Source organism: Sturnus vulgaris, chromosome 20, assembly GCF_052056855.1.
Source record: "Sturnus vulgaris isolate bStuVul1 chromosome 20, bStuVul1.hap1, whole genome shotgun sequence".
Classification (NCBI taxonomy): domain Eukaryota; kingdom Metazoa; phylum Chordata; class Aves; order Passeriformes; family Sturnidae; genus Sturnus; species Sturnus vulgaris.
In genome coordinates, this window is record NC_142262.1 from 6,495,161 (window position 1) to 6,509,479 (window position 14,319).

A 14,319-nucleotide genomic window follows, 5' to 3' on the forward strand; every position below is an offset into this window, starting at 1 on the left:
CCTGACACAACTTTGGTTACCTATTTTTAAATAACTGGTCATGTCCATAACTCATTTGAGGGACTAAAACCCCAGCACAGGCTGAAGGCAGGGTCCAGCCATCCACCAGAACTCACTCCATCCTTTTTCATTTAAAAATCATGGGAGAAATAATAACTAAATTGGATAGCAATCACTTTAGAACACATTATTTGAAAATTGTGGGTAATTTTCCCAGGCTCTTGACAGATCCCAGCTGTTTAATAAAACATGAAGAACTTACCTCCCAACTAGCCTGACAAGACCTCTTTGCCTCGTTTTCCTTTATCCTCCAAACGTGGACTTCCAGAAGTCCATGTGGCTACCAGTGTAAACCTGGCAACTGCCACAAACCAAGCCAAGCAGCCAAGTGAACTCCAACTAAGTTGATTCAAATTGTCCATATCCTAGTACTCCATACCACTTCCAAATCATCACCCCCAGCCACAGAGGTAGCCACAGTAAAACCAGTGAGGGTTCCAGCAATCAGGAATCCACAGGTAAATCTGTAGCACCAGAGGAGCATTACAGACAACAACAAGTTCTGACATAGAGTATTTGCAAAACCACACAGGAAAAGTGCTGATTTTCTTTTTTTAAAAAGGACTGTATTTCTGCATTACTGTTACACAAATGTGTTATACATAAGAATCAGAAATCAGCCCACTTTCATTTGCTACACTAATGAAATTCAACATTTGAGGCTCTTGAGGAACTAAGTCAGTGAAGTTGAGATGTTTTCATGGTTAGATTAAAAAAAAAAAAAAAAAGGAACTATCTCAGAAAAGACTAACAGTTTTTGGCTACAGATACAACCCTAAGATAAAACCATTCAGCATTGTCAGAGGAATCATTTCAGGAACACGAGCAAGCCCAGGTAACAGCAAAAAGATGCAAACAATGGAGGAATGTAGGTGAGTGCTGCACTTAAGTTCATGACAGATGAAGCAACACTCACCTAATTCAGGAAATGAAGACATTGTTTTTAAAAGCTCTTCAGTACCTGTCACTTGACTTCTGTTGCCTCAGGAAATAAAAAGTACAAGGCAAGATACAACAGGGAGCTTTGGGCTTCACGATCATAAGTTGAGCTGAAAGCAAATTGTATTAAAGGAGACCTCACCCTTTCTTCAGAAACTAAAGCAAGTCCAAACACCTTTTTTGGCCAAACAAGATAAAGACCGCTTTCTCCTGGGAAAAGTCTTGGCATGACATCAAGTTGAAAGAATTTTATACACAGATATCAAAAGTTCAGCCAGCTTAAAAGCCAGAGATTCTAAAGCCAAAGAGCAATGTATTCCATGTGTAACCTAGGAAAGACGTTGAAATATATTCCCCCACCTCTATATTCCCTCTTTTTTTCTTCAAAGTAAATTTTTTTAGGCCTTTTATAGTTTGGACATGTAAACATTTGTTCACAAGAAGGAATTTCAATCCTGCAGAACACCACAGAAATCTACAAGATACATCCCAGAATCTGAAGTCATCTGCTTAGCAGTAGCATTTCCCTGAATTAAAACAGAGGCACACAGTAGATTACATTTTTCAGCTACAGAGTCAAAAGCAACTGAAAAAACAGATGTTCATTTTCCCTGTATCTCTATTAAATGGAACTAATGTAGCATCAAATGTGTTATTCCTGACAGAAGACAAACAGATCACAACTCATCAGCTAAATGCACACGCCCATCATTCTGCCACAAAACTTTCAGCTCAAGCAGGCACCGGCCCCATATGTAATAATCACTCCTTGAATTAACTGTTACAAAAACCACCACCAAAGAGTGGCCTCTTCTAAGAAACCTGTATCTAAAAAAGCATTAACGTACTGCAAACACTAAAATATTGGAACGTTCATAGGACATCAGAGAAGGCTGTGGGGCTGTGGGTTTTACAGGTGTATAATCTTCCATGAACATCCATGGATTTCACCCTAAACTTCCCCAAAAAAGTTCCCTAAGAACTCAGTAACTGTGGAAAAAACTTGTGAAAAACATCTCCATCACTATATCTCCCTCAGTACTTCCAGTCTCTTTCCATTTTTCAAGCAGAACAGTAGAGTGGGGTAAAGCAGAGCTTGGAATCTCCACCACCATAGCTAAATACACCCAAAAATGGAACTCAATTTTTTATTTTTGCTTTACATTTCCAAGCAGCTCCCATTTGAAACCATGGTAAACTCAACGGTTAATGAAATTTGCTCTCTTTAACTTAATGTTTACATCAATAAGCATTCAAATACAGAGTCTTAAATATAACTACTGCAACAACAATATTGATGCTTCCATTAAAGACTGACAAAAAGAGCTCAACTCAAAGGCATTACTAAGTAGTTCAGTATTTTGCAGTTTGCCTAATCAAACAGTTTTGGCTTAGCAGAACATTCACAAAAAAATGAAAGGAAATCAAAAAAAGAGAAAAATGACTTCTATTTCCAGTTCAACTGCTGACTGACAGGTCTCAAGGAAGCCTTTCCTTTTCCAACAGTCTTCTGCCTAGACAGGGGGATTATGCTTACTTACCACAGAGAAAGCTGAGATTTGAGAAGCATAAAGTGCTGCAGAGAAAGAAATACAGGTGCTGAGTACTATTACTCCACAGAAAAAGAAAGAAAACTGGTTATTTTAAACAAGAAGTTTATTTAAACAACAAGACGTTTTACTTGAAGGGAAAACTATCTAGGATTTTTTTTTCCTTTTTTTTTTTAAAGAGTAATTTACCCCTACTTAGACAGAGATTGCTCTACATGTAACAGCTACGTACAAAAAAGTTATAAAATTGCCCTTGGTTTTACAATGATAAAAGAAAAACATTGAAATTATCCAATCAAACAAGGTATGCAAGGTTTTTTTTTTTGAACAGTGAGAGCAAAATAACTTACTGGAATATAAAGATAACTCGGCTTATTCTGTGATTCTGTAAAAGTAGAAGGAGCATGCCACTAACGGAGAGAGGGGCATTTTCACAGAACCAGTTTGTTTTCCCACCCCATCTCCATTAAATGTTGATCAAAACATACCATTGGCCATTTAGTTAAAAAAAAATATGCATTATGTCTGTGCACATCACCAGTTACTTTATGTACAATAAAAGGAATAAGAAAAAAATTCAGAGAGAAGAGAGAAAACTATACTGCAGTAGTCAGGATGTGGCTGAACCAAGTCTCATTTTTCTAATTGTGAAGTGTTGCCTGTGGGAGCACAGTTCTGGAGAGGAAAGTAGCAGGTTCTTTTTTGTGTGTTTGTTTTAGTAAACTCCTCCTGTTTGCTGCTGGAACACATCAATTGTATCTTCATCCTCCATTTCCAACTACAACAGAAAAAAGAAAAAAGATATTTCAACTCTTCTCACATCTTTACAGCAGCCTGGGTTGTTCTTACAGTTCCTGTGTTTACTTCTTATGCAACTTAACCCACTCCCCTCTACCACCACCCCCTTGTACATTTAACAAAACTCACTAACTCAAAAGCAAAGAAACTGCACAGAAAAAAATGTCAATTGATAACTGTTGACTAGAATGAATTCTAGAACTAACTTCAGGGCACATTGTGTGACTCCTAAGAAACAGATTTATAATATTTGATTTCTGTTGCCTGCTTTGCCACTGTACCTTTGTTCTCCTATTTACTCCCTCAGTTTACCTTAGAACATTGCCACAATTCCAGTTGGCTGCTGCTGCTCGAATGGCTACAGCACTGGGGAAGCAGACTGGAATTAAGGCCTCTGCCCAACCAGGCAGTAAAACCAAGGATCAGAAAGAACAAAAAAATTAAAAACACTTTGCATGTAACCATGGAACAATTACCAGCAAAGAACAATACTTCACTAATTAGTTCTCTTTTTTCACCCTAAATTTAATAGTTGATATTCCTAGGACGTTAATGGCACCTACTGAATCTCTACCAAAACTGAAGGAGCTGCTGTAACTAATGCAAGTTAGATTTCTCATCAGACCCAGCTGCTGCTCAGGAAATCAAACTGGTCTATGTCATTTACCACAACTATAAACAGACTGATCCTGAGCTTCAGCAAAACACGGATGGGAAGAAAATTCACCCTGTTGCCTCAATTATCAGTATTGCAAATTAAGAAGTTGCATAGATTGGGGCCACAAGAGGCACAATATTTGAAGCAACAGCTTGGAAAATTCAGAACTAAAAACTAGAGTCCATTATTTCATTACAAGCAGTTCTGAAGAGCAGATAAAACTATCACTTAGTCAGGGTGATTAAACACAACTCTGTGGAGCAGGACAGAAAAATGCTCCAGAGCCACGGGGAACCATTCTGTTCTTGGAATGGCCTTCATTCAAACACTTACAGACAACCCAAACTTCATCATATTCATTAATTCAATGCTGCTGAAACAGCTTCAGATTACAAACAACAAAAAATTACTTTTGTATTACAAATTGAAGCTTGCAAACAGGATCTCTCTGATAATATCCTGGCAAGCTTTTATATAAAAAATAAAGCCATCGCTTCAAGAAAAACTCAATTCTTAACTTACCATCCTTATTTCAGAGCCATGAATCAAAGCAAAAGTCATACAGGACTCACCATCTGTACATTGTATTAATTTTTCTGTTTTATTTTTACAGTGATACAGGTTTATTACTCAAAAAACTAAAAGAATTCTTGGATTCCATTTTTAATTATCCTAAACTAGTTACACCAAAATAATGGTATAAAAGATCCAGTTCTATCACTAATATACACATTTACGTAAGTATTTGATAGGAAACGGAAGCATCAACTCCTACAGCAATTTTCAAGTAGCTCTTTAGCCTTGCCCGTGCTGTTTACCTGTGCAGGTGTGTCTGTTTCATTAATTGGCTGCCCATCGAACCGGAATCTGATTTGCCTCATTGACAACCCCTGCACAAAGAGAAGCAACACGAAGGGAAATCAATCTGATGTCAAAGTACTCAGTAGTTTAGTTGAACTTGTCACTGAATTGCAGCACCATCATTAAAAGCCACTAGAGATTCTGCTTTTCCCTCATGCCCTGACTTTTAGGCATTTCACTCCAAATCACTGCAATCTGTTTTGTATTAGACACTGCATTGTGTTCAACAACTCATGAGAAGCAACAGTGCCCCCACTGACTGAGTTAAAATAAAGCCATTTCTGCTACACCCCAAAGGCCAGCAGGTTGATTGTATTTGTAAGTGAATTATTGAGTAATTCACTTAAAACCTAGGTGCAACACTCCAGGTAACAAATGCCCAACAGTGACACTCAACACTCCTTTTTGATCGTCTCCAAAAACAAAGGTATTCTAAAATATTTCTTTCAGAAATGCAACAAAACTAGTCTGCAGCAGCAAGAAGTAAGCAATGGGAATTTTTTGACCTCCAATTGCTATTATAAAGAAATTAGTGTTATCAAAAGTTTTTCCATGCACAGATGGAAAAAATAAAAGAATTTTCTACATCCAGAAATTAGCCAGTATCTTGGATAAAATCAGTATTTTGGATTTCTACCACACAATACTCATTTCGCTTCCATCCCTAGAATAATTTCTCTCATTCTCACCTGAGCCAACAGACTGGAAAATGGGAGTAACAACCTCTCCTACTGCTAACATCAGCTCCAAAATGTGAGTTTTCCAAGGTATTTTACAGCACCCCATATCCTGCGAAGGCACGTCAGTGATATCTGGGGATACAAACTTCCTTTCCAGTTCTACCCATTCTCCTCAGTGTATCTAAATATCTAATCCAATCTGGTTTTGAAGCCAACCCAACGGATTGCAGGGTCGTGCTTTGGCATCTCTGAGTGAGAAGAGAAGCCTCAATTCAGCCTGGCAAGAGCGGATGTCACACACAACAGAAAACAATGTAGTAATTATTTCTGAAGAGTAGATTTGTCAGGAAAAATATTTTAATAAATGTGAGTAAACTTTTTTTATTAACTTTATGGTTCACAGCAAAATGCCTTCTCCAGCATGACCGAGACACTGCAGTGTTCAGTCAGAACATCATCTGCTCTAAGGAAAGTGTGTGTGGCTCATGGCAGCAACACATTTCTGCACAGCACCATTTGGTTGGAGTCCTTTTCTCTGACACTGTTTGTCAAAACACGTATTTCCTATTCCCAGAGTGTTGGTTTCTTCCAGGTTCATAACAACTTTATGAGCTAAATAAATGTTAGCTGAAAACATACTGAAAAACTGTCCTTTGGTGAGCTTAGCGTCCAGAAAACATGAAATATGGTCCATGGGTGATTTCTTCACCACTTAAAATAATCACAGTCTTGATCTTCTCAAAGATCACTCAAGTTTAGTTACTTCCATTTTACACAGACTACACACAACGCATGATTATCATCCTTTATATTTGCTAAGCTCTCTATCACCTCTCCAAAATTAAATCTGAAGTCCACAGTTGAAGGATTTAAGTTGGAGTGTACCTAGTTAGGTAAATACATTAATAAAATCGAACTTTTAGAGACATGCAGAACAACTGTTTTAAAGCAAAATTTCAGAAGCAAGCACCTAAAGACAAATCCACATTCGCCAAGATATTCTCTGGATACCTACTAGTTTAAAACTGACATCAGAAAAAACATCTCCCATTTTCAAGATTTACTGATTGTTTTCCTCCAATTGATTCCTGGGTGTTTTTTTGCTAGCTTTGGTTGTTTTTCTTTAAGAAGAATAAATATTTTGGTAATCTAAGACAATTTGCAATCTTACTTTTGCTTGTTTCAAACTAAGAATGAGTGATACTTTCAAAATTTTATATGCCAGGACTTCATAGACAAATAACCAATCCTCAAATTCCCTGAAAGGCAGATATAACTGCACTCTATGACTGGAAAAAGCAACACAGTGATTTACAGAATATAAAAGAGTTTGTATGACTGAGGTAGGAAAAACAAACTCACAGCTTCCAACATTCACTAATTTCTCCACAGAACACTCATACAAGAACATATTCATATATTAGCAAGAGCTAATTTTTCCTGTCTTTACTCTTATTCTGTTGTGGCACAGGATAAACAGAAGAGGTTTTACCACTCTCTATGTGAATCACAGGATTTTCTTCCTGCTGATGAAATAGCTGCACCAGTATCTTAAATATTTGTGTTTTAAGAAATTAAAAATCCACAAATTCTGAACACTTTTGTAGAGCTAGAATTTTTAAAGGCAGTCACTAAAAAATGTTGGAAAAAATGTCCCTAATTAGGAGCTTCAGAAGGAAGAGTTCCATAGCTCTACTCAAACAGGTGCTTTAAAAACTTGCAGTAGCTGCCTCACACACTGGCTGCAGCTGCCACCACATCAGCAAATACATGGGGTGTGTTTGTCTCTCAGAAGATTCGTTTGTCAACCAGGCCACAAGAGAAAAAAACAAAGCTCATTATTAAATGTACGAGCTCCTTCTCAAGGTATCTCCTCATCTCAGTAAAATTAAGCTAATAAATCAAAAGTCAATGACCAGTGCAAGAAGGTATTCAGAGCTATAAAAATCCCTGATTATCACTTTGCTCCCTTCTCCCCCCTAAATTCATCCCAAACCCACTCTTTTCACACTAATATTTCTGAGCAGTAGAGCAGCAGTTACCTCCCAGAAACCTGCAGCTATAAATGCAGATTTCATAGACAACAGATCTTTATTTCACCCGTTTCCTGTAACAACCCTCTCAGTCCAGCCCGTAACAGACTCCAATGAGAATAAACTTCCCACAGCACAATTCGTTTCTGCTCGATCTCTATCATTTTGCATATTTACTTAAGTTTTAAGACTTTAACTGTCTTCCTCTCTCCCTGTGGAGAGCAGCTCTCCCCCAGAGACTGTTCTCCTGAGATCATACCTGTCGTTCACAATAGGCTTTCATTAGTTTACTAAGTGGTGTGTGCCTCTTAATCTTAAACTGCACCACAGACCCATCTTGCCCTGCCACCTTCAGATTAATGTGGTCATTGTTTTCAGTCTTCACTCCTTCCTGTGGAAGAAATAAAAGAAAAATAATAACCAACACTTTTTAAAAAAGGTATGAAACGAGAAGTTAACATTTTACCGAAGTGCAACAGGTTATTAAGAAGGAGGAAATAAAGATATTAAAGCTGTTTACTGACTTGAAACCTTGAATTAGGGAATAAAGGTCAGCACTTTTCAGTTGAAAATTTAAAATAAAAAAAAAGCCACATACAAAAAAAAAAAATAAAATCTGGTATTAGCTGTCATTCTGCAGACTGGATATTTAGCAATGAAGAATCACCAGGCCAGGCATTCAAAACAGATTTTTTTAAAAAAAGGAATGGAAAAAAAAATTTCTATTAAAAGAACAACAATATACAACACTACTGAAAGGAATGAAGTTACCTATGTTCTAACTATGATCTATTATAGCTGATTTATGTTATAATTGTGATCCCAACCAGCAGCAAGGCTCTTTCTCATTGCATCTCAAACTTTTTCCTACCGTTTCACGTCCTTATTAAAAAAAAAAAAAAATCAACAAAAAAAAAAAACTTTCCAGGTACTTTAAAGGGCCACATTTGAAATGGTGATAAAACCTGAAGCGGCCCAAGTTTTTTCCTTCAGAAAACGTTTAAAAAAACTCCACATCAGGCAGCCCGACCCTCTCGGAGCGAAAAACTTCGGAGAATCAACTTCCAGCTCGGTCCCTCGTGTTGTGGCCGGGCCTCAGGGCAGAGGGACGGAGATCGGGGCTGTCCCGCCCCGGGACTGTCCCAGACCCCCATTCCAGCTTTGTTTTCCCTCTTTTCTGGGAGCCGGGTCCCGCCATGTGTCAGCCCGCGCGCGGCCCCGCGCCCTCCGCCACTTCGAATTCGGTTTAAAAATCGTGTGGGGGAGGGAGGAAAAAAAACCACACACACAAAAAAAAAACAAAAAACGGAAGGAGGGGTAAGGAGGGAAAAAAAAAAAAAAAAAAAAAAAAAAAAAAAAAAAAAGCCAACCCCCCGGCGGCGGCTATCTCTGTTAATTCCTGCCGTGAGGAGCGGAGCCCCCACGGCCCCCCCGGCCCCGAGGCGGCACAAAGGGGCCGGAGCTGTGCGGGGACTGTGAGGGCAGCGGCTGCCGAGGCGGCCGGCGGGGATGCTGCGGCCGCGGAGGAGGAGGAGGAAGGCAGCAACAACCGCCTTCAGATCTGCCTCTCTCCCCGCGGAGGGCGGGAAGGCAGCCCGGGCTCGCTCCCCCCCTCCCCGGGGATCCCCCGCCCGCCCTGGGAGCCGCGGCCTCGGCCCCCCCCACCCGCGCAGGAAAATGGCGCGCAAAGGCGGCGCGGGGGCTGCGGGCCGGGGCCGCCGCCTGAGGGGCCGAGCGTGGCGGCGGGAGCTGCGGAGCGCGCCGGCCTCACCTTGGGCTTCTCGTCGGCCATGGCGAGTCGGCGATGCGGGGGCGGCTCGGAGCGCGCACAAAGGGGGGGCAGAGCCGGCCGAGCGCGGCGGAGAGAGGGAGAGAGAGGGACACAGAGAGAGGGGAAGGCGGGGGGGGCCGGGAGCGCGCACGCACAGCCGCGGGGCCGCGCCTTGCCCCGTGCGTGCGCGCACCCGGCGCGCTCTCCCCTCCCCCCCGGGCGCGTTCCCGCCGCCCATTGGGCCCCGGCACGAGGGGAGGGGGCGGAGCCAGGGCCGGGCGGGGGGGTGAGGCGGGAGGGAGGGGGAAGGGGGGCGGAGAGCGCGCGCGCGCGCCCCGCGGCCGTTACATAACGCGGCGGCGGCGGCAGCGGAGGGGAGGGGCGCGCGCGCGGCCGCGGCCGCTCTGCCTGCGCGCTGCGTGCGCGCGCCCCCGCCCCGCCCCGCGCGGCGGGCATTGTCCTTCGCAAAATGGCCGCCGGGCCGCCCTCAGCGCCCCGCGCCGCGCCTCACACCGCGCCCTGCCCGAGCACAACTTCCCCTGGCCATCCCCAGCATCCTTGGCCCCCTCAAATCTTACATCTCCTCAAATCTTCTCAAAGCTGTCTGCCACAGCTCCCTCAGTGCCCCTTCAGCGCCTCACATGGTGTTCTTTGCACACACACCTTCCCGTGCCCATCCCCAGCCCCATCGAACAGGGGAGGCCCTGTCCCTGGAGGTGTTCAGGGGACGGGTGGATGTGGCTCTCAGTGCCATGGTCTGGTTGACAAGGTGCTATCGGGGCACAGGTTGAACTCGCTGATGTCAGAGGCCTTTTCCGACCTCCATTGATCTCCCTCGTCTCTGCCTCATCAAATCTCTCCCTCGTGGTTGTGCTCCTTGCTGTGTTATGGAGGACTCTGATGGTGTGGCAGCCTCCCCAAAACCCTGGGCTGTGCCTGTAAGGAGGAGTTGTCCTGGGAGAGATGCCGTGTTTGTGAGGGAACTGAGCACCTGCAGCACCCCAATAATTACACTACATAAATCAGAGGATATACCACCAATGATGTGGCTTCTTAAAGTTCATTCCAATGGAAGGGAGGAGGAAATTCTCAATAACTGCAGAGATTTCACAGGTTCACACAAAACAGTTCCTGTGCTTTTTTTAAAATCAGTGTTACGCTGGCCACCATCATTTGTCAAATGCTTCTCTACATCATGTAGATGGAAAAGAAACACCACAAAAAAGATCCCTGTCGACCCCCAGGGATGGATTTTCCAGGTGGGCATCACTCCACTCTGGTGCTGCTCTGTGTGGGAACACTCTGGGTCCTGCCATGGCACCAAGGTGGCCATGTGGTCATACACCCCCGCTCCTGGCAGGTCAAAACTTTCTGCACCATTTCAGAGATGTTCCTTGTCCAGAATAAACTGCTCAAGTAGTGAAATATTGACTGAAGAGAAGCTTCACTTACGGGCAGAGCTGCAGACTTGCTTTTCACTGTCAGTTCTGGTCCCTCTCCTCTGCCTTTGTCACATTACTTCACATTCCAGCTCCCTCCTTCTGAGCACAGATTGGATTTTTACTGCTATTTTCTGGAAATTGCAGAAGAGTAACACCCATTGGGCAGAGGAAGCTGAAGCCAAAGGTTGAAGCCTTTATCTGAGTCCCCAGTTGAGGAAATGGCACAGCCATGGCCCTACCTGAGGCAGGAGGATGGCCTAGATAGCCACCTAAGCTTCTACAAAACGTGAGCAGTGAAGCCTTTTACCATCCCCTGTAGTCCAAAATTAACCCTGAAATTTCATATAACCTTTTAGTTTTAGTATTTTACTTCTCCTGAAGAGTCTTAATGAGTCAGTTCTGAAAAAATCCCAGGCTCTGAAGTGTTCAGTTTGACCCAAAAAGGCAACAGATGCTGTTTCAAATTGTGACTGAGACTCACACAGATCTTCCTTTGAGCTCTGCTTTCCACTCCTACCTGAGTCAATTTACTTAATTTATCATCAAAAGATCAATCAGTTGATCCTGCCTGTTTTCTCTGTGTTTAATCACTCATGCTCTTATTTTTCTATTTGTTTAAGGTACTGGGAGGTCAGAAGCACCCTGGCTGGGGAAGACCTTGTGCTTCTATCCAAATCTCCCATCATGTGTGATACCTCAGGCTCCTGTGATCTCCCTTCTCCTTTCATTTGAGCTCTGAAAAGCAGTGGACAACTTGGTTTGGACCTTCTCAAGTCCATCATTACCACTAAGAAGTAGAACTACTAGTGGGAACAAGGAAATAAAGCACATTAATCCCCACCCTTCTATCTCGTCCATGGCTTTTAAAAGCAAAACTTCAAACCCATGGGGTACTTCATAGAGCAAAAGATGAGTTATGATTCCCAATGGACCCTAAGTTCTATTTTTAGAGATGATGCAGCATCACAGAGAAGTGTGAAGAAGAACATAATTGGGATTGATGGTCCTGTTGTATTTTGTTCTTGTCACTTCTTCCTCTTCCCTCTTTGAAGATCCCTGTGCTGCAGGCCCGGGAGGAGGATTTTTGGGGAGTGGGATGAAACTGGCCAAGGCCTGAGCATGGCATGAAAGAACTGAAGGCAGGAATGGCATCAAGTGAGACACGTTAAGGCAGCATCACAAATAGAACAAATGTGCTAAAAAAGACAGGAAAAATATTCTATGAGAACATATGGGAGTTAGACGTGCTCAGAAAGGCTGAAAATGGCTTCAGCTGCACCAGCACTGGTCTTACCACCAATCACAGAGATCCCAAATCACAGAGCAGGTTTCTACAAACCTCATCTCTGTGTGGCTTTTATTTTTACATAGCAACAGAGGAAACTCTGAGAAACTGGAGCTGACAATAATCAGTGCTAAAACCTGCAAAGGAACTGGCCAGACGGCAGCACTGGGAGCAAGCGGTGGGGGGAGAAGCCACACTGGGAACTACAAAAGCCCCACTCCTGCAGGGTCTGGGCTGCAGGAGAGGGGAGCAAAGCAAAGCTTTTTGTCCCTCTGAGCTCCTCCTCTTCAATGCACCAAGCTGAAGGGAAGTGAATGGGGAAGCGTCACAGTGAGAATTCCTGAGAAATTCCATCCCTGTGAGAAAAAAATTCCAAGTGTTTCTTAAAATATTTCCATGCTTTGTTTCATTCTTGTACTGCAGTTTTATAAGGAAGAAATCTAGATTTTGCAGAGCTCTTTGGCTTAATTCTCCACCCTCTGATGAAGAGGACAGGGAACACAGGCATTCCATATATATGTCCTTCATGCTGGGATTTTAAAACATTAAGTTTTTGACACCAAAGCAGCTACAGGCAGAAGGTGTGTGTCCTGCACATCAGCAAGCATTAGACTACAAAACCAACTCCAGCCTCTTTAGAATTGGGTGTTATTTTGCACTGAGTCCAAGGCAAGAACTGAAAGCAAACAATAATTTGGAGGTGTAAATGAGTGTGTCGGGTTACTGGCTCAGACCCTGCAGGTCTGAGTGCTTTTACTCAGTCTTTGCTCTTCATTAATTCTGGCTTAGCCCTGGGAATAGAAAATACCTTTTGCCTACAGCCCTGCCTGTGCTGTGCTTTCCTTGTTCATGATGCTGATCATTCCCTCTGTTCCCCAAATAGCTTCCAAACCTCCTATTTCACAAGGTAGTAACTCCTATCCTCATTAGACCTTTGGGTTCTTTTTTTTCTTTTTCTCCAGACTGCAAACCACACAATTTCTCTTTGCTTTCCATGTTGGACCCACAGCCTGTACTGCAAAGCCTTTCTGAGCAATGTGAAGTTACATGCTGACATGGAAATTCCCAATTCTGCTCAATTATATGGACTGGAGAGGCACAGAAGCCTCCTAGGAGGTGAGCAGGAAGGTTTCCCTTCTAGATATGAGCAGAGCTCCAGCCAGTGTTCAAGAGGACTAAAAAATGTCAAGATTTCATATTAAAACTCACCTTTCCAAGATGATTTCTGCAGGAATCATCCATATAAGAACAACAGATGCTGCGGATATGAAAAGCCACTGGCACTTTTAGGGAGTGAGCAAAGTGGACGCCCTGTGCCAAGAGACAGCAGGAGAAGATCAGAGTTCCAGCTTTCAGTGTCTCTTTACACAGATGGACCTGGGAGCAGCAGAGGACACTGTCCCACTCCTAGATCCACCTCCCACACGGTGGATCCCTACACAGTGTTACATGGATATTCTAAATATATTCTTCCACTCACAAGAAACTGCTGCAGTTAAAAAAGCAGGACCTTAGCCTTGAGGAACAGTGGCAGGAGCTCTGGTACTCCTGGGTTTTGAGACATCCGGTTTTGATTTGCATGTTGAGCCTTTTAGTAATGTGTGGAATGGTATTTGGGATCTAGGATGCCCACTAACATCCTCAGAAGTCTGCAGCACAGAGCAGGACCATTGTGTAAGGCAATAGGTGAATTTGACTTTGTATAGAGATTCAAATACATCCTCAAATAACAAAACACAGACCCTTACCCTTGATAAACAGTGAGGGGTTAAAATTGATGAGTCTTCAGTTTCTCAAGCAGCTTTCTGAGTATTTAATTTGTTCTACCTGCAAAAATTAATTCCTTCTGACCTAAGAGACACCATTTCCTTTTCTCAGCATGACTGGTTACATGACATGCTCTTCCCAGAGATAACTGCTGGCTTTATTTTTATTGGAAATGATGGATGCAGCAGCTGATAAGTAAAAAAGGGCAATTTAGCCACGGAGTGTTGCAGCATTTGTCATATGAGAACAGCAAATGATTTACATTATCTTGAAAAGTCAATTTTTAGTGAGCATCCCGGGAAGGCACCAGCCTAAGAGGGACTGGTTTCAGCTGTGAGACCAACACAGCAGCACTGATACTTGTCTTAAAAAGTGTATTGCTGAAGAACTTGGTTATTGGTTAGCACAGGCAAAAAGTGCATACACAGAAGTGGGGAGGAGAGCAGAATGGAAGGAGAGGAGCAGGGTACTGTTA

The 14,319-nt window shown here is 42.9% G+C and overlaps 1 protein-coding gene across 1 annotated transcript; it reads right to left on the reverse strand.

The window, feature by feature from the left end:
* Positions 1-2,637: 2,637 nt before the first annotated feature.
* SUMO2 (small ubiquitin like modifier 2) lies at positions 2,638-9,617 on the reverse strand. Its single transcript, XM_014878257.2, has 4 exons — positions 9,351-9,617; positions 7,839-7,970; positions 4,824-4,895; positions 2,638-3,327 (listed from the first exon to the last, which is right to left on the reverse strand). The coding sequence occupies exons 1-4, from the start codon at positions 9,369-9,371 to the stop codon at positions 3,265-3,267; spliced, it is 288 nt and encodes a 95-aa protein (XP_014733743.1). The 5' UTR covers positions 9,372-9,617; the 3' UTR covers positions 2,638-3,264.
* Positions 9,618-14,319: the final 4,702 nt, after the last annotated feature.

Bases quoted from the DNA above. Each gene is read 5' to 3' on its own strand.
- SUMO2 (XM_014878257.2), bottom strand. From the start codon at position 9,371: ATGGCCGACGAGAAGCCCAAG. The intron at 7,971-9,350 runs GTGAGGCCGGCG...TTTCTTCCACAG, and splicing joins TGGCCGACGAGAAGCCCAAG to GAAGGAGTGAAGACTGAAAA. The intron at 4,896-7,838 runs GTATGATCTCAG...CTCTTTGTGCAG, and splicing joins AAGCCTATTGTGAACGACAG to GGGTTGTCAATGAGGCAAAT.